General features: G+C 43.8%; 1 protein-coding gene across 1 annotated transcript; it reads left to right on the top strand.

Moving 5' to 3' along the window:
- The first annotated feature begins 4,769 nt into the window (after window positions 1-4,769).
- Window positions 4,770-20,844, top strand: LOC148046490 (vomeronasal type-2 receptor 26-like). Its single transcript, XM_087714777.1, has 8 exons — window positions 4,770-5,313; window positions 7,046-7,140; window positions 12,277-12,509; window positions 13,161-13,452; window positions 13,841-14,666; window positions 18,644-18,831; window positions 19,685-19,814; window positions 19,952-20,844. The coding sequence occupies exons 1-8, from the start codon at window positions 4,770-4,772 to the stop codon at window positions 20,842-20,844; spliced, it is 3,201 nt and encodes a 1,066-aa protein (XP_087570903.1).
- The last annotated feature ends 3,993 nt before the right edge of the window (window positions 20,845-24,837 follow it).

The following is a 24,837-nucleotide window of genomic DNA, read 5'->3' as shown; positions in this document are numbered from 1 at the left end:
AGCCCCCGCAATTCCCGACAGGTCCTCCGAATCAAGCACACTCATTTATACACTCAAGCAGTCCCCACGTAATAATTAAAAACACATAAAAATACAAGAGTCATGGGGTAATAAAAGTGGGATCATCCAATTCACACATACAATCACATGCACTCACCATACCATTTAAAAGTTTGCGCAGCGTGCGTAGATCTTATAAAAGAGTATATATAGAAGGGGAAGTAGCCTTTCTTCCCTTCTTATGTAGTTGGGAAGGTCCCAAAAAGTCCAGGCGATTAAAAGAAATCGTCAAAGATGTTAAAGTCCGATTTGTCAATAATGTCAGTAAAGGCAAAGTCTGGGTAGTTGAGATGGTTTCCCTGGGACGACGAGGGGTAGTATTAACCAGATGGGTACAGTTAGTTCGTACGTGGAGAGGCCCAACAGATGTAATTATAGATGTAATTATAGGAGGGGTGAGTAGATGGTAATTAAAGAGGCGGTAAAGATGATAAAGATGGTAAAAATGATGAAACCAGCCAAAAGATGGAGGAAGTGTCGGTAATGGCCACTGGAGGGAGTCAGAGGTCCACATATGCTGCCTTTCCGGAGCAATGGTGTACAATGCAAGATGATCCGGTGGACGATTTTGCCTAACGTGGCCCTCCTGAGGCAGCAGCAGCAACAGATGGTATCCAACACAACAAAGAGCTTGTCGTTGAAATCCTGGGATCACAGTCCAGGTGGATAGATGATAAATAAAACGTTGCAGAGCCCAGTGAAAGCAGCGGCAAAACACAAAGGGGATGCCGTGCCAGGGGGAAAGGAAGCAATCAGCAGGGCTGCAGTACAAAGCAGCAAAGTTGCGGTGGGGGTAAAGAGCTAGTCCTCTAGTCCAAACAGGCACTTCCATACAGTTCCCTACCCTCTGTTCAGGGCACAAATCAAGCCTCCCAGGGTAGCGGGGCAGCCTCTTGAGACAGCGGGGCCAAAGCCACCGCCGCTCGTGTAACGCCGCCACCGCCGCCGCCCAGCTGTTCGAAAGGGAGCAATCAGTAGGGCCGTAGTACAAAGCACCAAAGTTGCGGTGAGGGTAGAGAGTCAGTCCTCCAATCCAAACAGGCACTTCCATACAGTTCCCTACCCTCTGTTCAGGGCACGAATCAAGCCTCCCAGGGTAGCGGGGCAGCCTCCTGAGGCAGCGGGGCCGAAGCCACCGCCGCTCGCGCAACGCCGCCACCGCCGCCGCCCAGCTGTTCGAAGGAAAAATCACCGAGGGAGGTAACGCCGTCCAGGGGCCACCCGAAGGCAGCCCCCTCCTCAAATAATTACCTCCCCAGGAAGCCTGGATGTTGATCGCTTGCAAGGACCCCTCCGTTGTCATGTTCGGGGTCCTGGTCGCCTGGAATCTATCGCTGTTATTTCTCAATAGCCGGAGCGTTGGAGCTCGGCGGCCATTCCCATTCTCACGCATGCGCTCGGCGGCCATTCCCATTCTCACGCATGCGCAACTTTTTTCTGCCTTCGGTTTGAAAAAAAAAGACAGCATTTGAGCCTGAAAGACGTTTCCCACTTTGGGCCAGCTGCAGGGGCAACCAACAGAGAAAATTAGATTAGATTTAGATTTAGATTTTAGATTTATTATAATTTATAGGCCGCCCTTTTCCCTGAGGGGACTCAGGGCGGCTTACAAAAACACGGGGAAGGGGGTACAAAGACAAAAAGCATAAGACAATACATAATATTAAAAAAATAGAGCACAACATTCATTCATCATTCGGGAGGGGACGAACTAAGATTTTTATCCCCAGGCCTGACGGGATAGCCAGATCTTAAGGGCCGTGCGGAAGGCCTGGGCGGTGGTGAGGGTGCGGATCTCCACGGGGAGATTGTTCCATAGCGTCGGAGCTACAACTGAGAAGGCTCTCCTCCGCGTAGTCGCCAGTCGGCACTGACTGGCGGATGGGATTCGGAGGAGGCCTACCCTGTGCGATCTGATGGGACGCAGGGAGGTAATTGGCAGAAGGCGGTCTCTCAAATAGCCAGATCCACTACCATGGAGCGCTTTGTGAGTGGTAAGTAGGACCTTGAAGTGCACCCGGAGACCAACAGGAAGCCAGCGCAGCTCACGGAGGATCGGTGTTATGTGGGCGAACCGTGGTGCGCCCACGATCACTCGCGCGGCCGCATTCTGGACTAGCTGAAGTCGCCGGATGCTCTTCAAGGGCAGCCCCATGTAGAGCACGTTGCAGTATTCCAGCCTAGAGATCACAAGGGCTCGAGTGACTGTTGTGAGGGCCTCCCGGTTCAGGTAGGGCCGCAACTGGCGCATCAGGCGAACCTGAGCAAATGCCCCCCTGGTCACAGCTGACAAATGATGGTCGAAACTCAGCTGTGGATCCAGGAGGACTCCCAAGTTGCGGACCCTGTCTGAGGGGTATAAATTTTGTCCCCCCAGCCTGATTGATGGAACATTAGCCAAATTATTGGGAGGAAAACACAGCAGCCACTCGGTCTTTTCCGGGTTGAGCACCAGTTTGTTAGCTCTCATCCAGTCTTTAACAGCCTCAAGGCCTCGGTTCATCACTTCCACCGCTTCATTGAGTTGGCACGGGGCGGACAGATACAGCTGCGTATCGTCCGCATATTGGTGGTATTTTATCCCGTGCCTCCGAATGATCTCGCCCAGCGGTTTCATGTATATGTTAAATAGTAGGGGGGATAAGACCGAACCCTGCGGCACCCCACAAGTAAGGGGCCTCGGGGACGATCTCTGCCCCCCCACCAACACCGACTGTGACCTGTCCGAGAGGTAGGAGGAGAACCACTGCAAAACAGTGCCGCCCACCCCCACCTCCCGCAGTCGTCGCAGAAGGATACCATGGTCGATGGTATCGAAAGCCGCTGAGAGGTCAAGGAGAACCAGGATGGACGCATGGCCTCCATCTCTGGCTCTCCAGAGATCATCGGTCAATGCGACCAAAGCGGTTTCTGTGCTGTAACCGGGCCTGAAGCCAGACTGGAAGGGGTCAAGATAGTTAGCTTCCTCCAAGGTACGCTGAAGCTGGAAGGCCACCACCTTCTCAACAACCTTCCCCACAAAGGGGAGGTTGGAGACTGGACGGTAGTTGTTAAGAATTGCTGGATCCAAGGACGGTTTCTTCAGGAGGGGTCTCACCACCGCCACCTTCAGCGCGGTGGGGAGATGCCCCTCCCGAAGAGAGGTGGTAACAACCACCTGGATCCAGCCTCGTGTCACCTCACTGCTGTTGGCAACCAGCCAGGAGGGACACGGGTCCAGAATACAGGTGGAGGCGCTCACAGCTCGCATAGCCTTGTCCACATCCCCGGAGGCAACATCCTGAAACTCAACCCAGAGATGGTCTGCCAGATCATTCCCCTGTGTCTCGGCTGGATCTGCAAGAGTGGAGTCCAGGTCCGATCGAAACCGAGCAACTTTGTCCGCCAAGAACTGTACATACTCCTCAGCCTTACCCTGTAAGGGGTTCTCCGTCTCCCTCCTATTCAGGAGGGAGCGGGTTATCCTAAACAGGGCGGCTGGGCGAGACTCGGCGGACGCTACCAAGGAGGCAATGTGTGATCTTTTGGCTGTTCTTAGAGCCCGAATATACTCCTTGGTGCAAGCTGTCAACAGTGCCCGGCTCGACTCGGACCTATCAGACCTCCACAGGTGCTCTAGGCGTCTCCTCCGGCGCTTTATCTCACGGAGCTCCTCGGTGAACCAAGGAGGCCTCCGTGGGCCGCTGACCCGGAGGGGCCGTAGTGGCGCAATCCGGTTTAGAGACTCTGATGCTGCCGAGTGCCAGGCAGCAGCAAGAGTCTCCGCCGAACTGTGGGCGAGAGCATCTGGAATAACCCCAAGCTCCGTCTGGAACCTTACTGGGTCCATAAGTCGCCTGGGGCAGAACCACCTGGTCGGTTCCTCCTCCCTACGGTGGGGGTTTGGCCTCCGGAAGTCTAACCTCAGTAGGCAGTGGTCTGACCACGACAGGGGAATGATCTCATTTCCCCTCAGACCAAGATCATAACTCCACTGCTCCGAGAGGAATACGAGGTCGAGCGTGTGACCCGCTGAGTGGGTTGGGCCTTGAATTACTTGGGTCAAGCCCATGGCTGTCATGGAAGCCATGAACTCCTGCGCTCCATCAGAGTGTTCACCGAGCGAAGGCAAATTGAAGTCCCCCAGAACCATAAGCCTAGGGAACTCAACTGCCAGCTCGGCTACTGACTCGAGGAGTGAGGGGAGGGCTGCTGCAACGCAGTTGGGAGGCAGGTACGTAAGCAGCAGACCCACTTGACCCTTGAGGTCAAGAACAACCTGTCATTTTAGGGATGCCATCTGCCAGAGGTGTTACTAGAGGGGGCATCTGGCCTGAGTCTGCCATGCAAATCTTATGTCCACTCAACAACCCAAACCAGTGCCAAGCTAGTCAGGACAACCAAGGCCACCCAGACCTCTAAGCCCTGGCAGAAGCAAGAAAGAAGCATTCCAGACCAAAATTTGGCAAGCCAGTATGCCAAGAAATAAATAGCTGTGAGTAACCATCCAAACCAAGGGGTCACTGTGCAGCATGGAAATCAACACTGGGTAATCCCTGACCATTGTATCATGGGCAACCATGAAGAAGGCTAGCCCTAACCTCCAGAGATGACAGTTGATGTGCCAACAACTGCAGCTCAGTGATTATCAGGGAAATTGCATCCCTGTCCTAGGCTGTGGCACTTTCCATGTCCAATTTAAAAACTTTGACAGACCACTTACATTGATGATGATCAGCGGCTCCCTCCCAAGCCTGCTCAGCTTGGACTGGTTCAAATCCCTGGGCATGTGGGTAACTGACATCAAGGTCATCAATGATGACAATGCTGAGAAATTGATCCACGAGTTAAAGAACGTCTTCAGTGGAGACCTGGGCAAGTATGTGGAGACTCCTATATCATTGAACCTAGACCCCAATATTGCACCAATCAGATTAGAGCCCTGGAAGGTCCCTTTCATCCTCCAACTCAAACCTGACCAAGAATTGGACAAATTAATTGGCCATGGGATCCTGGAGTCTGTTGAACATGCTCAGTGGGAATTCCCTATTGTGACCCCCATTAAATCCGATGGGTCAATACACATCTGCATAGATTGTAAGTGCACCCTAAACAAGGCCCTTCAGCAAAGCGCCTACTCAGTGCCTGTTGTTCAGCATTTATTGCACTCCCTTGGGCTGGGGAAAATATTTGCCAAATTAGGTCTGTCACAGACCTACAAGCAATTGCCAGTAAATAGTGCTACAGTGGAGGCCCAAACCATTGTGACACATAGTTGGTCATTCAAATGCACTAGATTGAAATTTGGTGTCAGCATAGCCCCCGGACTGTTCCAAAATGTCATGGAATGACTTTTGCAGGGGATACCGGGAGTAGTCCCTTATTTTGATGATGCTTTGGTTTCCACTGAAAATAAAAAAATAACTTTTCAAATGTCTGAGAATCAGAGAAAAGGGGCTCTGTTTAAAAAAAGAAAAGTGTCAAATTGTGGTGCCAAGGGTTGAATTCAATAACTATAAATGCCTATAGAATGTTCAAATTATTAGACTTATTTTTAAAGACTTCTTTATTGTTGTTCTAGACAACTTAACAAAATGAAGAAGCTTTTTAAAATAAATCTTGATCTGAAGAGGCCCAGTGCTATTTTATCTTTTTTAAATAGCAGATAATAATGTATACTTCCTGAAAGCCACATCAAGTTTAACAGCATCTGTACAAGTACAGTCTAAAATGTAACACCACAAACAGTCTGTATTGTCTGTACTGTTTGCTATTTGCTGCAGGAAAGCAAATTGCTGGGAAGCAGATTTTTTCCCCTTGTTTTCCTCCAAAATCTAGGTGTGTCTTAAACTTTGGAAAATCTTATACTCTGAAAAATACAGTAATGCCATTTTGAGTGATCCTATTTTCATTCTGCTTTAGTTCTTTCTTGTCTTTCCTTAAAATAATATCAAGTGAATAATAGAGTGGCTACGTACTGTGCATTTCAATGAAATATCAATTATTAAATTTCTAAGTGTACACATTTAATAATGGTTGTAGAAATGGGAAGAATGAGTCAAGGAAACTTGAATATGGTGTTCTCCACTCTACTACATTGTATTCAACTCCCTTTCTCTTCCATTCTTTTTCAAGTAGCTCCATTCATTTCTTCAAGGCATCTCTTTTAACAATTCAGCTGGGGAGAGAGAAAGGGGAAGCAACAGGTGGATTCGACATTACCAATTTCATCACATTTCTAAACAGTTCCTTTCAGAGAGTTAGAGTTGGAAAGATGGATCTCCAGGCTCCAAAAGGGATGGAATTATTCATTGATGAAGATATGATTGTCTAGAATCCAACTTTTAACCAAGTATTGAATTATTGAATCAGCTGGGCTTAATCCATTTCAATCTGATATTGAACGTAATCTGTTTAGAAATTTGATTTCTGGGTTCTTTCAAAAAATAAACAATGGCATATTCTTTTCAAATATTGTTGATGATCAGGCATTCCTCAAATTGACAATATGATATTACAATGTAAAAGGCATGTTTGCATTTTTGGTTTGGATTTGAATCAGAAATCACTAGAATCAGAAATCACTTTTCCACGAGATTGTCACTATGTTCAATTATTTACATCCCCTGAACTTCAAACAGGATCTTTCCTACATCACTGAAATTTCCCCATCTTTTTAAGTTGATTAGGTTGAAAAATTGAACCAAACTGTTTTAAATATCTCTAATTTTGCAACCTTCTTTGCTCATCACAGGTTCTTCCATTTTCCTGATGCAATGACCCATGCTTCCCTGGATCCTGGAAAAAAGGGATTGAAGGTGTTCAGTTCTGCTGCTATGACTGTGTTCCATGCCCAGAAGGGAAGATTTCAGATCAAAACAGTAGGGTAGGAATTCTACCATTTTTCATTAGACTTTAATATGCCAGTTTAGGATGCAAAAAAATAACAAAGTAATTTCTAATAACTGGAATGCCTAGATGACAAATTCCTTGATTTTATTTCCAGAAATGGATGATTGCTTTGAATGTTCAGAAGATCATTATCCAAATGAAGAAAAGAATGGATGTATCCTGAAACAGGAGGTGTTTATAAAATTTGAAGTAATCTTAGGAATTGGTTTAGCTTCAGCAGCTCTTTGTTTTTTCTCCCTGACATCTTGGGTACTTGGAACTTTTATTAAGCATAGGGATACTCCCATTGTCAAAGCCAACAATAGGTTCCTCAGCTATATCCTCCTTGTATCTCTTCAGCTCTGTTTTCTCTCCTCATTTTTCTTCCTTAGCCAACCTGACAAGGTGATCTGCCTTCTCCAACAACCAACTTTTGGCATCACCTTCTCAGTGTCTCTTTCCAGTGTATTGGCAAAAACTATTACTGTGGTTGTGGCTTTCATGGCCACTAAACCTGGTTCTCCAATGAGGAAATGGGTAGGAAAAAGATTGTCCTTTTCTATTGTCCTTTCCTGTTCTCTTGTACAAGTATCTATTTGTATTCTTTGGTTGTTGACATCTCCTCCATTCCCTGAGTTGGACATGCACTCAGAGTTCCATGAAATGATTTTACAATGCAACGAAAGGTCACCCTCCTTCTTCTACCGTGTCTTGGGCTACATGGGTATCTTGGCCATTGCCAGCTTTATTGTGGCTTTTTTTGCCCGTAAATTACCCAACAGCTTTAATGAAGCCAAGTCCATCACCTTCAGCATGTTGGCCTTTTGCAGTGTGTGGATCTCCTTCTTTCCAGCCTATCTGAGCACAAAAGGCAAAGCCATGGTAGCTGTGGAGGTCTTCTCCATCTTGGCCTCCAGTGCTTCATTACTGGGATGCATATTCTTACCAAAGTGCTACATCATTGTTTTACGGCCTGAGCTAAACCACAGGGAACAACTCAGAAAGAGGAATTAATACATCATGTTATATTTCTGGCTCAGAGAAATTGCTGCAAAAAGAAATAGAAAGAATGCTGTCTATAGGAAACTTGTATAAAACTATAGGAATATAGACATTTTTATTTCTGTTAAAGAACAATTTGTGTACGATATTTATGATCATTAAGATTTATTGTGATTGCCCATTCCAAAAGAATTTTCATGTTGCTGTGTTTTCAGTCTTTTTGAATGTTCTTTAACCAAATCCTTTCTCCTTTTCAACACATCTATTGAACACATTTTGGTCATCTAGCTTTCTTATCTCTTTCTACTGATGATCCGTTGAATAGATTCTTCTGCATATACTTTAAGCAATGAATGAGATTATTTGAACATTCATGTATGTACCTGTTTTTTTTCTGACTGAGATTAATCTCTGCTCCCAAATTTATTTACTGGGTGGCGAGTTGAATGCTAGGCTCCGTTGCCTCTTTACTCCTTTATCCACTCCATCAACTAAATATCTGTAGTGAATACAGAAACCCTGCATGTTAGTTTATTGGATTTTCACTTCTGTTGTGTTCATGAGTGACAATAAAATGAAAACTGATTCTGAAAGTGAGAAAGGGATGGGGGAGAGAGAGGTCAAAGAAATTAGAAAGAAAAACATCAGAAGAACTTTTCTCTCTTTGGAAATTTTGAGGAGTAAATGACCACAGATTTTACCATGGAGTTAAAGCTTTCCTGGGCTTGGTTCACAGAGGGTTTGAAACCCACAGTAAAGATCTAAGGTTGTAGGCATTTCCAAATAGAAGAAAAAATGTATTTCCTGCTCATGGCTAACTGAAGTAAAAATGTCACCCATCATTTTGGAAACAATAGAGGTGTCTCCCTCCCTACTCTAAGGATCTGGAAGGAAATCATTCAAAACTTCTTAATATGAGAGAATACCAAAATATCTATGCCTCTTAACACTATGCAAAGGAAGGTAAACTGCATGCATCATTCATTGTAAAAAAATAAATAAAAACAATTTTAAAAAAAATCAAGTGTATTTTGTATTGTAAATAACCCTCTCTACATTTTATTAGCAATTTAAAAAAGCATTTAAACAATGGCCACTTATTCTCTCATCAAAAACAAAGCAATCATCCTCTACAGGAGATATTTTCTGAACTAGGCAAAAACATCAGACTGTTGTTTTGTTGTTGTTTATTTGTCTTGTATGCCGCCCACTCCCGAAGGACTCCGGGCGGCTTACAATAAACAAGGGAAGGGGATAAATACACAAAACAACACTTTAAAATACACATCAGTCACAGTTTCCGTGGGGCTGGATATTTCGAGAGCCCCCCGGCCTGCTGGAGCAGCCAGGACTTAACGGCTTTGTGGAAGGCTGGGAGGGTAGTAAGGGTCCGGATCTCCACGGGGAGGTCGTTCCAAAGGGCTGGAGCTGCGACAGAGAAGGCTCTCCCCTGGGGAGTCGCCAGCGGACATTGGCTGGCAGATGGAATCCAGAGAAGACCTAACCTGTGAGATCTAATCTGTCTATAGGAGGTGATCGGCAGGAGGCGGTCTATCAGGTACCCAGGTCTGATGCCATGTAGGGCTTTATAGGTAACGACCAGCACCTTGAAGCGGGTCTGGAGACTAATGGGTAGCCAGGGCAGCTCGTGGAGGATAGGTGTGACATGGGTGTACCTGGGTGCACCCACAATCACTCACGCGGCTGCGTTCTGGACCAGCGGAAGTCTTCGAACACTCTTCAAGGGCAGCCCCATATAGAGCGTGTTACAGTAATCCAGTCTTGAGGTCACAAGGGCGTGAGTGACTTTCTGAAGGGCCTCCCGATCCAGGTAGGGTCTCAATTGGTGCACCAGGTGAACCTGGGCAAAGGTCCCCCTGGTCAAAGCCGACAAATGGTGTTCTAAAGTCAGCTGGGGATCCAGGAGGACTCCCAAATTGTGAACCCTCTGTGAGGGGTGTATAAGTTCACCCCCCAGCCTGAGAGATGGAATACTTGGCCAATCTTTGGGAGGGAACAACAGTAGCCACTCGGTCTTGTCTGGATTGAGTGCCAACTTGTTTACTCCCATCCAGACCCTAACAGCCTCCAGGCACTGGCACATCACTTCTACTGCTTCGCTGAGTTGGCACGGGGCGGACAGGTACAACTGTGTATCATCCACATATTGGTGGTACTTAATCCCATGCCAGCATATGATCTCACCCAGCGGCTTCATGTAGATGTTAAATAGGAGGGGGGACAGGACTGAACCCTGCCGCACCCTGTAATTGAGGGGCCTTGGGGTCGACCTCTGCCCTCCAACCAACACCGACTGCGACCTGTCCGAGAGGTAGGAGGAGAACCACCGAAGGACGGTGCCTCCCACTCCCACCTCTCACAACCGTCGCAGAAGGATATCATGGTCGATGGTATCGAAGGCCGCTGAGAGGTCAAAGAGCACAAGGATAGAGGGGTGACCCCTATCCCTGGTTCACCAGAGATCATCGATCAGCACGACCAAAGGAGTTTCCGTGCTGTAACCAGGCCTGAAACCTGACTGAAAGGAATCTAGATAATCAGTTTCATCCAAGGACCGTCAGAGTTGAGAGGCCACCACTTTCTCAACAACCTTCCCAACAAAGGGCAGGTTGGAGACTGGACGATAGTTGCTCAAAATGGCTGGGTCCAGAGATGATTTCTTCAGGAGGGGTCTCACCACCACATCCTTTAGGAGGAGCGGGAAAATTCCCTCCCGGAGAGAGGTGTTAACTATCATCCGGATCCAGCCGCATGTCACCTCCCTGCTGGTCGAGACCAGCCAGAAGGGGCATGGGTCCAGTATACAAGTGGAGGTATTCACCGCTCCCATGGCCTTGTCCACTTCCTCAGGAGAAGCAAATTGAAACTCAATCCATAAAGTATGCTCAAGACCTTCCCCCGGTACCTCGGCCGGTACCGTGCAATTGGAGTCCAGCTCTGTCCGAATCCGAGCGACTTTATCCATTAAATACTGAACAAATTCCTCAGCTCTACCTTGTAAAGGGTTATCTGCATCCCTCCCTTTCAAGAGGGAGCGGGTTATTCTAAGCAAAGCGGCTGGGCGTGATTCAGCGGATGCTATAAGGGCGGCAAAATGCGAACATTTCGCCGCCCGTATTGCCACGAGATAGGCTCTGATAAAGGCTCTCATTAGTGCTCGGTCTGACTCAGATTTACTGGCCCTCCAGCGGCGCTCTAGGCGTCTCTTTTGGCGCTTCATCTCCCGGAGTTCCTCAGTGAACCAAGGGGCCCTCCTGGATCCGCTGCCTCGGAGAGGTCGCAAAGGCGCAATCCGGTTTAGAGCCCCCGCCGCCGCTGTATTCCGGGCATCGACTAAGGACTCCACCGGATTGTGGACGAGAGTGTCAGGTATTTCTCCAAGCGCCGTCTGAAATCCCATAGGGTCCATCAGGTGCCTGGGGCGGAACCACCTAATCGGTTCCTCCTCCCTATAGTGGGGGATTGGTTTCCGAAAGTCAAGCCTCAATAGGAAGTGATCAGACCATGACAAGGGCAAGGTCTTAATGCCCTTCAACTCTAGATCACGTCTCCACTGCTCTGAGAGTAATACGAGGTCAAGCGTGTGACCCGCTGAATGAGTCGAACCCCGAATTACTTGGGTCAAGTCTATGGCTGTCATGGAAGCCATGAACTCCTGTGCCCATCAGAGCGTTCACCAAGTTTAGGCAGGTTGAAATCCCCCAGAACCATAAGCCTGGGGAACTGTACCGCCAACTCGGCTACTGACTCGAGGAGCGAGGGGAGGGCTGTTGCAATGCTGTTGGGATGTAGGTACATTAACAACAAACCCACTTGACCTCCAAGGTCCAACTTCATCAGCAGGGATTCACACCCAACAAGCTCTGTAGCAGGGATCCTACGAGGAACTAAAGACCCTCGGACGATGACGGCCACTCCCCCACCCCTTCCTTGAGGTCGCGGCTGATGAAGCACCCGAAATCCTTCTGGGCACATTTCAGTGAGGGGGACTCCTCCCTCCGGGCCCAGCCAGGTTTCAGTAATACATAGAAGGCTATTTCAATTCAACAACAATCCATGTATCTTGAACCCCAGGTGGATTGCAGAAAGATAATAACTGTGGTGTTTCAGAGTCATAGCTACAGGTTCCCTCCCTCTCTTCTCCTCTGCCAGAGTATCTGTTCAAACCCTGATGCTATTCAAAACATGAATTTGCACTCTCGTGGATCTCCAAATACCCAAAGGTGGATATTCTGATCGGGGGCATTGAATGAATGAAGGAATCAAACAAGCCTTGAATGAATTGTTGAATTAAACATTGGAATAATACAACCTTTCTTATAGGATAAGATGAAAAAAGAGACATTTTCAGGAGTGAAGATGTTGCTTCTCCTGATGTTTCTGGTGAAGAAAATAGTGACTCTGAGCTGCCCTGAAAGTTATGCTTTCCTTGTTCCACATGAGTGGTACCAACCTGGTGACCTCGTCATTGGTGGGATAGTGTCCCACATCATTTACAACCTTTATGAAATTAATTTTAAGGAACATCCTTGTATAACATCGTATGACATACCAAAGTAAGGATTCCCCACCCCTTAATCTTAATTTCTTTCCCCAAAATTGCTTATGAGAATAAAAAGTTTTTAGTATAAATTTAGTGTCTTCTTCGACATGAAGTTCCCCTAGCCAATCTTCTACTTCCAGGACTGACATTTTGGCTTTATATTTAATCTAAATCTCTCTGCCTTTCAAATGTTTCTAGTTATGGGAGAATAAATAATGTCCTTTATGGTAAAGTATTGGTCATATAATGTATGAAACTTTAGGGCAAAACCTTTTGTGAAGAACATTTATTAACCCTCACCCTATTGTAATTTTTTTAAAAAAAATAATATTGTCACCCTTAACAAAACATACATACATACAATAAATGACTGATACATGCTGGAATCATTCATATTCTATTTTGTGAAAATGTATTAGAAAATAAATGAGTTTGGATGAAAAAAATGTTTTCATTTATTGTAGCAGATATTTGTTGCAAATGATGCAAATAATGTAGAAAAAGCAAATTTGAACTTTGTATTAACTATTCAGCATTTTAGAAAGCCTATTAGTTTCCTACTTTCATCATAGAAAGAAATGTTTGTTATTCATGTAGAAATGATGCCACATTATAAGAATGGACAACTTCCTTTTTTCAATTGGGGTATTTAAATCATTTGCAGTGTAATAATTAAGTTCTACCAGCACATCCTTTCCTTGGCTTTTGCTGTTAAGGAGATCAATGAGGACCCCCAGATTTTACCTAACATCACATTCGGGTTCCACATCTATGACAGTTACCTCCATGCAAGGATGACCTATCGCACCACTCTGGACCTGCTTTTCAAATCCCAGGAATTTGTCCCTAACTACAAATGTGATAGCCAGAAGAATCTCATGGGTATAATTGGAGGACTGGATTTTGTCACATCATCTTATATAGCTGAAATTATAGGATTCTTCAAGATTCCACAAGTAAGTTCTGAAAGGGTTGAGAAGAAAATTATTAATCTTATTGTTGTTATAGAACAATCAATGGGCATTAAATATTAAGATCAGGATTTTGTTAAGATGTTCTGAAAGTTTTAAAGTCTACTACTTGGCATTCTTTTCTGAAACTACAATATCAGCTACAGGAAGTATTATCAGGAGTCATTCCAGACCTGAGGGAAGATTTGAACTGCTTCCATTAAAGCAATTGTTCTGGTACATAGGTTTGAAATATTTAGAAAAAAAGCATACCTATATTCTGAAAAGAATGCTAAGGGAAAAATATTCCTTTGATATATTTTATATGAAAACAAGATAGAGAAATTTAACTTGAACTAAAGACTGAACAGAATACTATTGCACTTTCATTTAGCTGATCTATGGCTCAGTAGCCCAGGAGAAATTTCAGACTAGTAAGCGGTCTTCACTTTACTTCATGGTTCCCAAAGAGGACCATCAGTATATTGGCATTGTCCAACTGCTTCATCGTTTCAGGTGGACATGGATTGGTATATTTTCTGTTGATAACAGCAATGGAGAAAATTTCTTACAGAAAATGCAGCCCTTACTTTCACAGAACAGAATATGCTCAGCGTTTATAGAAAGGCTTGCTCAACAATTCCACTTGGAAGAATTCCAAGAATTTTATCAAACAATCACAATGACTTCTATTAATATGTTGAAGAGCAAACCCAATGCATTTCTTGTTTATGGAAAACCCTGGACAATTATATGGCTAAGATTTGTCACATTTGTGGTAGATCCTGAAAGCAAGGAAACTGCATTATTTGGAAAGGTGTGGATCTTGACTGCGCAAATTGATTTTGTACTATCAGGCATTCAAATCACATGGGATCTCCAGATGTTCCATGGGGCTATTTCCTTCACTGTTCATTCAACAGCTGTTGTAGGTTTCAAGGAATTTCTTCAAACCATAAATCCTCTTTCGGACCACACAGATGGGTTTCGACAGGATGTTTGGGAACAATCCTTTGATTGTTCATTTCCAAAAGCAGAGTTACAAGGAATGCATAGTAGGAAATGCACTGAGAAGATGAATTTGGGGGATCTTCCTGGACCTGCCTTTGAAATGAAAATGACTGGCCAAAGTTACAGTGTCTACAATGCTGTTTATGCTGTGGCACATGCTTTGCAGGCTCTGTACACATTATGGTACAATAGGAAAAAAACTATAATGGGTAAAAAATCTGAGATTCCACAACTGCAGGCTTGGCAGGTATTCTCTTTTCATTGGACTCTTCCTTTATTTCAATGAGCAGTTTGATGCACAATTAATTTTGAACTCATTGTGGAAAGTCTTAATATTTTATGTATGTGGAAACAAGTATGAAAAACAAAGTAGAAATAAGGAAAACATTCCTGATAGTGAGAACATTTAACAATTAACTAGTGGAAGAACTTCTCTTCAGAAGTTATGGATGGTCCAACACTGGAGATTTTTACAAAGAGAAGGATAGCCATTTGTCTAATTCTCCTTGAACAGGGCGTTTGACTAGAAGACCTAGTAAGGAATAGCTGGCAGGAATAGTGAACACTTCAGAAGATAGGTTTAAGATACAGAAGGAACTTGACCAACTTGAACATTGGGTGCTATCTAACAAAATAAAATTCAATTGTGAAAAAAGTAAGGTTCTATATTTAGGCAAGAAAAATAAAATGCACAGGTACAGTATATGTGGTATATACATGCTTAATAGTAGTGTTAGAAGGATCTTGGTGTCCTAGTGGATATTTAAATATGAGCCAACAGTGTGCAGCGGCTGTCCCCTCCAAAAAAACCAACACAGTTCTAGGCTGCATAAATAGAGGGATAGAATCAAGATCACATGAAGTATTAATACAACTTTATAATGCCTGGGTAAGGCCACATTTGGAATACTGCATCCACTTTTGGTCGCCACGATGTAAAAAAGATGTTGAGACTCTAGAAATAGTGGAGAGAAGAGCAACATACTGCAATGTGCTCTACATGGGGTTGCCCTTGAAGTGCATCCGGCGACTGCAGTTAGTTCAGAATGCAGCCGCGCGAGTGATAGCGGGCGCACCGCGGTTCGCCCACATAACACCCATCCTCCGCGAGCTGCACTGGCTACCTGTTGATCTCCGGGTGAGCTTCAAGGTATTGATGACCACCTTCAAAGCACTCCATGGTAGTGGATCTGGGTACTTGAGAGACCGCCTCCTGCCGATTACCTCCCTCCGACCGATTAGATCGCACAGACTGGGCCTCCTCCGAATCCCATCTGCCAGTCAATGCCGACTGGCGAGTACACGGAGGAGAGCCTTTTCTGTTGCAGCTCCGACCCTGTGGAATGACCTCCCCGTCGAGATTCGCACCCTCACCACCGTCCAGACCTTCCGCATAGCCCTTAAGACCTGGCTATCCCATCAGGCCTGGGGATAGGTTCCCAATTTACCCGCCCGAGTGTTGACTGTTGAATGCAAGTTGTGTCTTATCATTTTATTTTGTTCACATATTGTTTGTTTTTGTATTGCACCCCCTTCCCTACGATTGTAAGCCGCCCTGAGTCCCCTCAGGGAAAAGGGCGGCCTATAAATCCCAATAAAATGTCTAAAAAAAAAATGTCTAGGGGACTGGAGGTTAAAACATATGAAGATCAGTTGCAGGAACTGGGTATGTCTAGTTTAATGAAAAGAAGGACTAAGAGTGACATGCTAGCAGTGTTCCAATATCTCAGGGGCTGCCACAAAGAAGAGGGAGTTAAACTATTCTCCAAAGCACCTGAGGGTAGGACAATAAGCAATGGGTGGAAACTAATCAAGGAGAGAAGCAATCTAGAACTAAGGAGAAATTTCCTGACAGTTAGAACAATTAATCAATGGAACAACCCCCTCCCCCTCATGAAGGATAGGTGTTCACAAAGCTGGACTTGAGAGAAATGTATTACAGAGTAAGAATAAAAGAAGGTGTTAAGTGGAAAACCACTTTCAATTGTTTCTTAGAGTGTTTCCAATTCTGAATGATGTCTTTCAGGCTGAAGGGGCCACCCGTGGTATACATGCAGCTAATCAATAAAGTACTGCATAAGCAACTGTATAAGGGGGTGTTGGTGTAACTGAACAATATTCTGATTTATTCTGAGACAATGGAATACCACCTAAAATTAGTATGTGAGAAGCTAAGAAAACCATTGAAAGCTAAGCTCTACATTAAACTATCTGAACGTGACTTCCTTAAAACCAGTTTAGACTACTTGGGACATTATGTGTTCAGTGAGAAGGTTAGATGGACCCTGGAAAGGTGAAAGTCATTCTGAAGTGGGAAGGTCCTTGCACCAGAAAGCAACTGCAGAACTTCTGGGGCTTCACCAACTTCTAGTGTCAATTCATCCACTTGTTTGCACAAATAGCTCTGCCTATCATCAAACTATTAAAGTGGGTGGAAGGGTGAGTGAAGCCAGTCTCTCACTTGGAATTTGGAATACCATGTGGCTTTCAAAAAGTTTAAAGGTTTTTTGCGGCAGAGCCAATCCTTAAGCACTCAAACATGCTATTTGTAATATAAGCCAATGGGGGCTTTTTTGCTCCAAAAATGTGAACAGGATGCTACAATCCTGTGCCTAGACTTACCAGAAGGTGACCGACATCAAGAGATATTGAGCTGTGTGTGAGAAGGAAGTGTATGCTGTTTGATTGGCACTGCTGACTTGGAGGTTCCTAGAAGGCAGTAAGATTCTGTTTGAAGCTTTAATTGACCACAAAAACCTAGAAGACTTAAGAACACCAAGGAAGCTATACCTTAAGCAAGTGAGATGGGCATAGTATTTTATTTATTTATTTTCCAATTTTTTATTTTATCAATTTCATATATACATTCACAATTATATGATCTCATAACTGGTATTAATAATATGTATTTATAACAATTTTTCCCTACAGTTGACAATATACTTGAAAATTGCTTTCTTACCATCCCATAGATCCATCTTATCTTACAATGGTCCTACTTCTTCTTCCCTCCCTCCCTTTTTCCTTCCCTCGTTTCTTCTCTCCTACTCTCCTTCCCTTCCCTCCTTCCTTCCCTCCCTCCTTCCCCTTTCCCTCCCTCCTTTCTTCTCTCCTTCTCTCCTTCCCTCCTTCCTTCCCTCCTTCCTTCCTTCCCTCCTTTCTTCTCTTCTTCTCTCCTTCCTTTCCCCCTTCCTTTCCTCCTTCCTTCCCCCCTTCCTTCTCTCCTACATTCCCTCCTTCCTTCCCTCCTTTCTTCTCTCCTTCTCTCCAAGTATTTTAATTGGTTCAACTTCACCCTTCAATATTTGCCAAGGAGAAAGAATTTCCTCACTGATGCGTCCTCTTGGATGCCCCAATACAAAAGCACCTGCAAGGAAATAGTTAACTCCATCATTCCCTCCAAGGTGATGGCAGCTATACACTCCTCAGCTGGCTGACAGCACACTCATCCAACAGCTAAAAGAAGCCCTGAAGGAAGATGAATGGCTCAATAGCAGCAATAGCAATAGCAGTAGACTTATATACCGCTTCATAGGCCTTTCAGGCCTCTCTAAGCGGTTTACAGAGAGTCAGCATATTGCCCCCAACAATCTGGGTCCTCATTTTACCCACCTCGGAAGGATGGAAGGCTGAGTCAACCCTGAGCCGGTGAGATTTGAACCGCTGACCTGCTGATCTAGCAGTAGCCTGCAGTGCTGCATTTAACCACTGCGCCACCTTGGCTCGTGGCTCAAAGACCACACAATCAATGTGACGATAAGGGCTGACCTGGAATACAAGTTATATGTTCCAGCCAGCCAAATGACCCAGATCCTACCAAAGAGCCACAAAATTAGTCACACCTCAGAACTTTAAAATAGCTTTATACAGATTATGAAAGATTTGATATGGGCTAGTTTAAGTAAGGAACCTAAATCATAATTGAAGAATGTTACATCATTCCAAAACTGTATTTTCATTCTACTTCAATTCATTCTTACCTTCCCTCAAAATAATACCAAATTAATTAGAGAGTGGCCAAGTACATTTCCATGCAATATCAATTCTCAAATTTCTAAGCATACATATTTAATAATAGTTTTAGGATGTTCTCTTTGTTCTTTCATTGCTTTCAATTGTCTCTCTCTTCTATTCTCTTCCAAGTAGCTCCATTCATTTCTCCAAGGGATTTCTTTTAATAATTCAGCTGGGGAGAAAGTGTTCCTGAATGAGAAAGGGGAAGCAACAGGTGGATTTGACATTATCAACTTCATCACATTTCCAAACAGATCCTTTCAGAGAGTTAGAGTTGGGAAAGTAGATCCACAGGCTTCAAATGGGATGGAATTATTCATTGATGAAGATCTGATTGTCTGGAATCTGGCTTTTAACCAGGTATTGAATTAGTGAATCTATCATGACTTAATCCATTATTATCCCATATTGAACATAGTCTCTTTCAAAATCTGATGTTGATAATGATCAAGCATTCATTAAATTGATAATATGATATTACAATACCAAATCCATGTTTACATATTTCATTTGCATTTTAAGTCACGAGGGTGGCCATTTTTACATGTGATTGTTACTTTGTGCAATTATTTTATCTGCGCTTCAAACAGAACCTTTTGTACATCATTGTAATTTCTACCTCTTTTTAAGTTTTTGGTGAAGTTAATGAATTCAGTATCCTTTGTGAAGTCAAAAATAATTCCGCTCCATAAAGGAGAAAAAAAAAAACCTGAAACTTTTAAATATCACCAATTTGAAAACCAGAGAGTGGAGTGGAATAGAGTGGAATGGAATGGAATGGAATAGAATAGAATAGAATAGAATAGAATAGAATAGAATAGAATAGAATTATTTATTGACCAAGTGTGATTGGACACACAAGGAATTTGTCTTTGGTGCATAAGCTCTCATTGTACATAAAAATACATTCAGCAAGAATCAGATGTTACAACACTTAGTAATATTCATGGGATACTAAATAAACAATCAAATCATACTAGGAAACTAACTAAAACAGTATAAATTGTAAAAGATACAAGCAACAAGTTTATAATCATAAGGAGGAGATAGGTAATAGGAACGATGAAAAGAATAATAGTAATACATTCTTAGTAATAGTTTGACAGTCTTTTGGGAATTAGTTGTTTAGCAGAGTAATGTCATATGGAAAAAAATGTCCTTGTGTCTAGTTGTTCTGGTGTGCAATGCTTTATACTTTTATACTTATCACTAGGTTCTTCCACTTTCTCGATGCAATGACCCTTGTTTCCATGGATATTGGAAAAGGGGGATTGAGGGACATCAGTTTTGCTGTTATGACTGTGTTCCTTGCCCAGAAGGAAAGATTTCAAATCAAAATGGTAGGTTAGGCATTCTACCATTTTTCATTAGACTTAAGCAAAAATTAATAAACTATTTATTGAATTAAATTAATAAGGTAATTTTCAATATTATGAAATGCATAAATGATAAAACTCCTTTACTTTTCTTCCAGATATGGAACATTGCTTTGAATGTTCAGAAGATCATTATCCAAATAAAGAAAAGAAAGGATGTATCTTGAAACTGGTAGTCTTTCTAACTTTTGAAGAAACCTTGGGAATTGCTTTATCCTCAGCAGCTCTTTGTTTCTTTCTCTTGACATCTTGGGTACTTGGAACTTTTATTAAGCACAGGGATACTGCCATTGTCAAAGCCAACAACCAGTCCCTCACTTACACCCTGCTTGTCTCCCTTCTGCTCTGTTTTCTCTCCTCTTTATTTTTCCTTAGCCAACCTGGCCAAGTGATCTGTCTTCTGCGACAACCAACTTTTGGGGTCACCTTTTCAGTGGCCATTTCTAGCATACTGGCCAAAACTATTACCGTGGTTGTGGCTTTCATGGCCACTAAACCTGGTTCTTTGATGAGGAAATGGGTGGGGAGAAGATTGTCCGTTTCTATTGTCCTTTCCTGTTCTCTTGTCCAAGTTTGTATTTGTATTCTTTGGTTGTTGACATCTCCTCCATTCCCTGAGTTGGACATGCACTCAGAGTTCCATGAAATGATTTTACAATGCAATGAGGGTTCAGCTCCATTCTTCTACTGTGTCTTGGGCTACATGGGTATCTTGGCCATTGCCAGCTTTATTGTGGCATTTTTTGCCCGTAAATTACCCGGCAGCTTTAATGAAGCCAAGTTCATCACCTTCAGCATGTTGGCCTTTTGCAGTACGTGGGTCTCCTTCTTCCCAGCCTATCTGAGCACAAAAGGCAAAACCATGATAGCTGTGGAGATTTTCTCCATCTTGGCCTCCAGCACTGCATTACTGGGATGCATATTCTTGCCCAAATGCTTCATCATTGTTTTGCGGCCTGACTGCAACCAAAAGGAGCAACTCAGAAAGAGGAATTAACAAATAATGTAATATTTCTAGCTTTGAGAAAGTGCTGACAAAAAAAGGATTGTTTGCTGTGCAAGGAGACATATAGAAATCATTAATTCTGACAAAAATAATTGATGTATGATTGTCCTGATCACTAAGATTTATTATAGTTGCCAATTGCAAAAGAAATTTTCATGCTGCTGCATTAGTAATCATTTTCAACAGAGCCTCTTGGCTGGTTACCAGCAATAAAGCACAATATGGGAGCAGAAAAAAATATAACCTCCTCTGGCAACAACACACAGTAAAATAAGATCTGCAGTATGTGTGGGACTATGATCTGGCCTTCAGGGCATCATGTAAGATTGTCAAAGTGGGGGCCAGTCTAATTTCTGAAGAGATTATGTTGCAGAATTTGGGAGCCACCATGGAGAAGGCCCTTCTTCTGGGTCTTGCCAAGTGTGCCTCCTGAGGGGATGGGACTTTGCCATTTTCATCATTTCTATATTTTTTTATTTATAAATGACTTCATAAATATAGTAAAACAGGAATTACATTTTATGAAGATATATTTAACATGGTATGAGGGGGATATTCTTTTTGGATAGGTATGCGGTCTTTGAAATGTGAATGTTATAGAGTTGGTATGTCCAGTCCAGTTGCCTTTTGAAAAATCCCCTTTTGGACAAGCAACAATAAAGGAACCAGCATTGGGAAATATGTTGCAGACTATAATTTGGTAAGGGAGCAATGAAAGTTTCAGAGAAGACAATCAAATGTCCTAAAAACATAAAGATAAGGATTCAATGGGGGGGACGACACACAACCTACTGAAACAGAGCCATAGAAATTGTGACAATCACAGCCAGCAACCACAAATGTTGCGTTCTTTGAGTATCAGTTCAATATTTTCTATTCTGCTTTGTGGCTTTGGAATTCTCTGCTCAAAAAAGATTGCTGCATTCACTCATAAGTGAAATATTTGATTTGAGAGCCAGTTTCAGTTTGGTTTAGTGATTCGTGTACAGGTTAGAAAGTGGAAGACTATGAGTTCAAGTCCCACCTTAGCCATGAATGCCAACTGGATAACTTTGAGCCAGTCACTCTCTGGAAGCCCAACCCACTTTCTTGCTATTGTGAGGAAAATAGGAATTACAGAATAAAACACTTGGAAGGCATCTTGGAGGTCTTATAGTGACATCCCCTGCTCAAGCATAAAACCCTATACCATTTCAGATAAATAGTTGTCCAATCGCTTCTTAAAAACCTACGGTGACGGAGCACTCAAAACCTGTGGAGGCAAGTCATCCCATTGATTAAATATTTTCACTGTTAGAAATTTTTTCCTTAGTTCTAGGTTGGTTCTCTCCTTGATTATTTTCCATCCATTGCTTCTTCCTGCCTTCAGGTGCTTTGGAGAATAGGCTGACCCCCCTCTTCTTTATGGCATCCCCTTCGATATGAGAACACTGCAATCATATTTGTTATATGCTAACATATATTTAAAATCTTAAAAGATGATGCAGTAAAATTTGGAAAAGTCAACAGTGACCACAGGATTGGAAAAGGCCAGTTTACATTCCAATTCCAAAGAAGGGCAATACCAAAGAATGTTCAAACTACCGCACCATTGCACTCATTTCACATGCTAGTAAAGTTATGCTCAAAAATCCTACAAGCTAGGCTCCAGCAGTACATGGATTGAGAACTACCAGAGATACAGGCAGGATTTTGAAGAGGCAGAAGAACTAGAGATCAAATTGCTAACATAAGCTGGATCATGGAGAAAGCTAGGGAGTTCTGGAAAAACATCTACTTTTGCTTCATTGACTATGCTAAAGCCTTTGATTGTATGGATCTGTTCTGACCCCCCTCGTCCCACACCAACACACACTCCGAGCCAAAGATAAGTTACGGCATTTAATTAACAGACAGACAGGTCCTTGGCAGCAAACCGGCACAGAGAAGCTTGGGCAGCAACCAGCAGAGATAAGCTGTGGCAGCAATCCAGCCTGCCAAGCTCACAATAATGTTCTACAACATTCGCTCCTGCGTTGACTTCTGCCCAAGCATTCCTTTTATAGTCTGGAGAGGAGCCTAATTACCACCAGCTGGGTGCAATTACCTCCTATAATTGCGTAATTGTTCCTTACGCCTATTAGCTCTCGGTGCCGGGCATCTAGGAATAACTCCCTTGGCTCCTCCCCACTGCTGATGTCTGGATCAGACTCCCTTGTCTCCTCCCGACTGGTCCAAGGCTCAGATGCCTCCTGGTGGCCAACCAGCCTCTGTGTGCCCTGCTTGGAGTTGGAACCCTGTCCAGGGTCCTCCATATCCTCCAAAGCCAACTCATAAAGCCCCTCCCTGTCGGAGTCTGGTGGCAGCTCCAACGGCTCCTGCTGGGCCACAACGGGATCACAACAAATTGTGGCAAGTTCTTAAAGAGATGAGAGTACCAGACCATTTTATTTGTCTCTTGAGAAACCTATATGCAGGTTAAGAAGCAACAGTGAGAACTGGACACGGAACCACAGATTGGTTCAAAATTGGGAAAGGAGTCCAGCAAGATTGTATACTGTCACCATACCTATTTAACTTATATGCAGAGCATATCATGAGAAATGTGGGGCTAGATGAATTAAAAGTTGACATTTAGATTGCCGGGAGAGATATCAACCACCTCAGATAAGCAGATGATACCACTATAATGGTAGCAAGTGATGAGGAACTAAAGAGCCTCTTGATGCGTGTGAAGGAAAGTACAAAAGTTGGCTTGAAACTTAACATTAAGAAAACTAAGATCATGGCATCTGGCCCTCTCAGCTCCTGGCAAATAGATCAGGAAGAAATGAAGGTAGTGACAGATTTTATTTTCCTGGGCTCTAAGATCACCACAGATGGGGACTGTAGCTAAGAAAATAAAAGATCCTTACTCCTGGGGAGGAAAGCTATGGCAAATCTAGACAGCATATTAAAAAGTGCTGGCCAGCGTGAATTAAATAATTCATGGAACCCTGGATACCTCAATGCATAATTCATAGGATTTTGAATTTTGAAAAACAATCTTATCCCATTCCGCGTGCCACCTTCGGTCTTCTTTTGAGGCCATTATTTTGCCCTCCTTGAATTTCTATAATTAATGGCTGGAGATTAAAACATATAAAGAATGGTTGCAGGAATTGAGTACATCTAGTCTAGTGAAAGGAAGAACTAGGGGTGATGTCATTGTTGGATTGGTCAGATCACATGCCTCCCCCCATGCCTCTGCTTCTGCCTACTGCCACTGCTGAGGCATGGCATGGCATGGCATGGCATGGCATGGCGAGGCGAGGCGAGGCGAGGCGAGGCGAGGCGAGGCGAGGCGAGGCGAGGCAAGGCAAGGCAAGGCAAGGCAAGGCAAGGCAAGGCAAGGCAAGGCAAGGCAAGGCAAGGCAAGGCAAGGCAAGGCAAGGCAAGGCAAGGCAAGGCAAGGCGGGATATAGCTGGCCCAATGGTGTGGCTCCTGTGTGCTCGACCCCCACTGTCCAACCAACCACAGAGGTATTGGTGGAGGCACTTGATCTGGCCTGCTGCAGGTGCTCCACAGCTGACTGCCTGGTCATGGCCATGGGCAAGCAAAGACAGACTAGGGAATGGAGTAGGCATCCTGTTGCGCAGCACATCTGTCAGGTCAGAGTGCCTTCCCAAGCCTCTGCTTCTGCCTGCTACTGGGAGAGTCAGTCTGGGCCTTATTTTTGACATGTCTGTTGTATATGGAAAAAAGATCACCTGAAAATAAGCCCTAATGCATCTTTTGGAGCAAAAAATAATAATATAACACCTGGCCTTATTTTGGGGAAAACATGGTATTACTTTAGTCCCATTGTTTTCAATATATAACTCTGAAAGTGTCAACCATAGCTCTAGTTGCTCATTTTCAGCAGCATGAAATGTACATTAGGACTCTAGAGATGTAAATGAAGAGAGAGAGTGTGTGTTGACTTCTCTAAACCATTCTCATGTCCTCCAAGCAATTCAGTTTCC

This window comes from Thamnophis sirtalis, unplaced genomic scaffold, assembly GCF_051295495.1.
Source record: "Thamnophis sirtalis isolate CommonGarterSnake01/CBP01778 unplaced genomic scaffold, rThaSir2_p1.2 scaffold_4, whole genome shotgun sequence".
Classification (NCBI taxonomy): Eukaryota; Metazoa; Chordata; class Lepidosauria; order Squamata; family Natricidae; genus Thamnophis; species Thamnophis sirtalis.
This window is presented reverse-complemented; position numbering and strand designations above follow the sequence as displayed.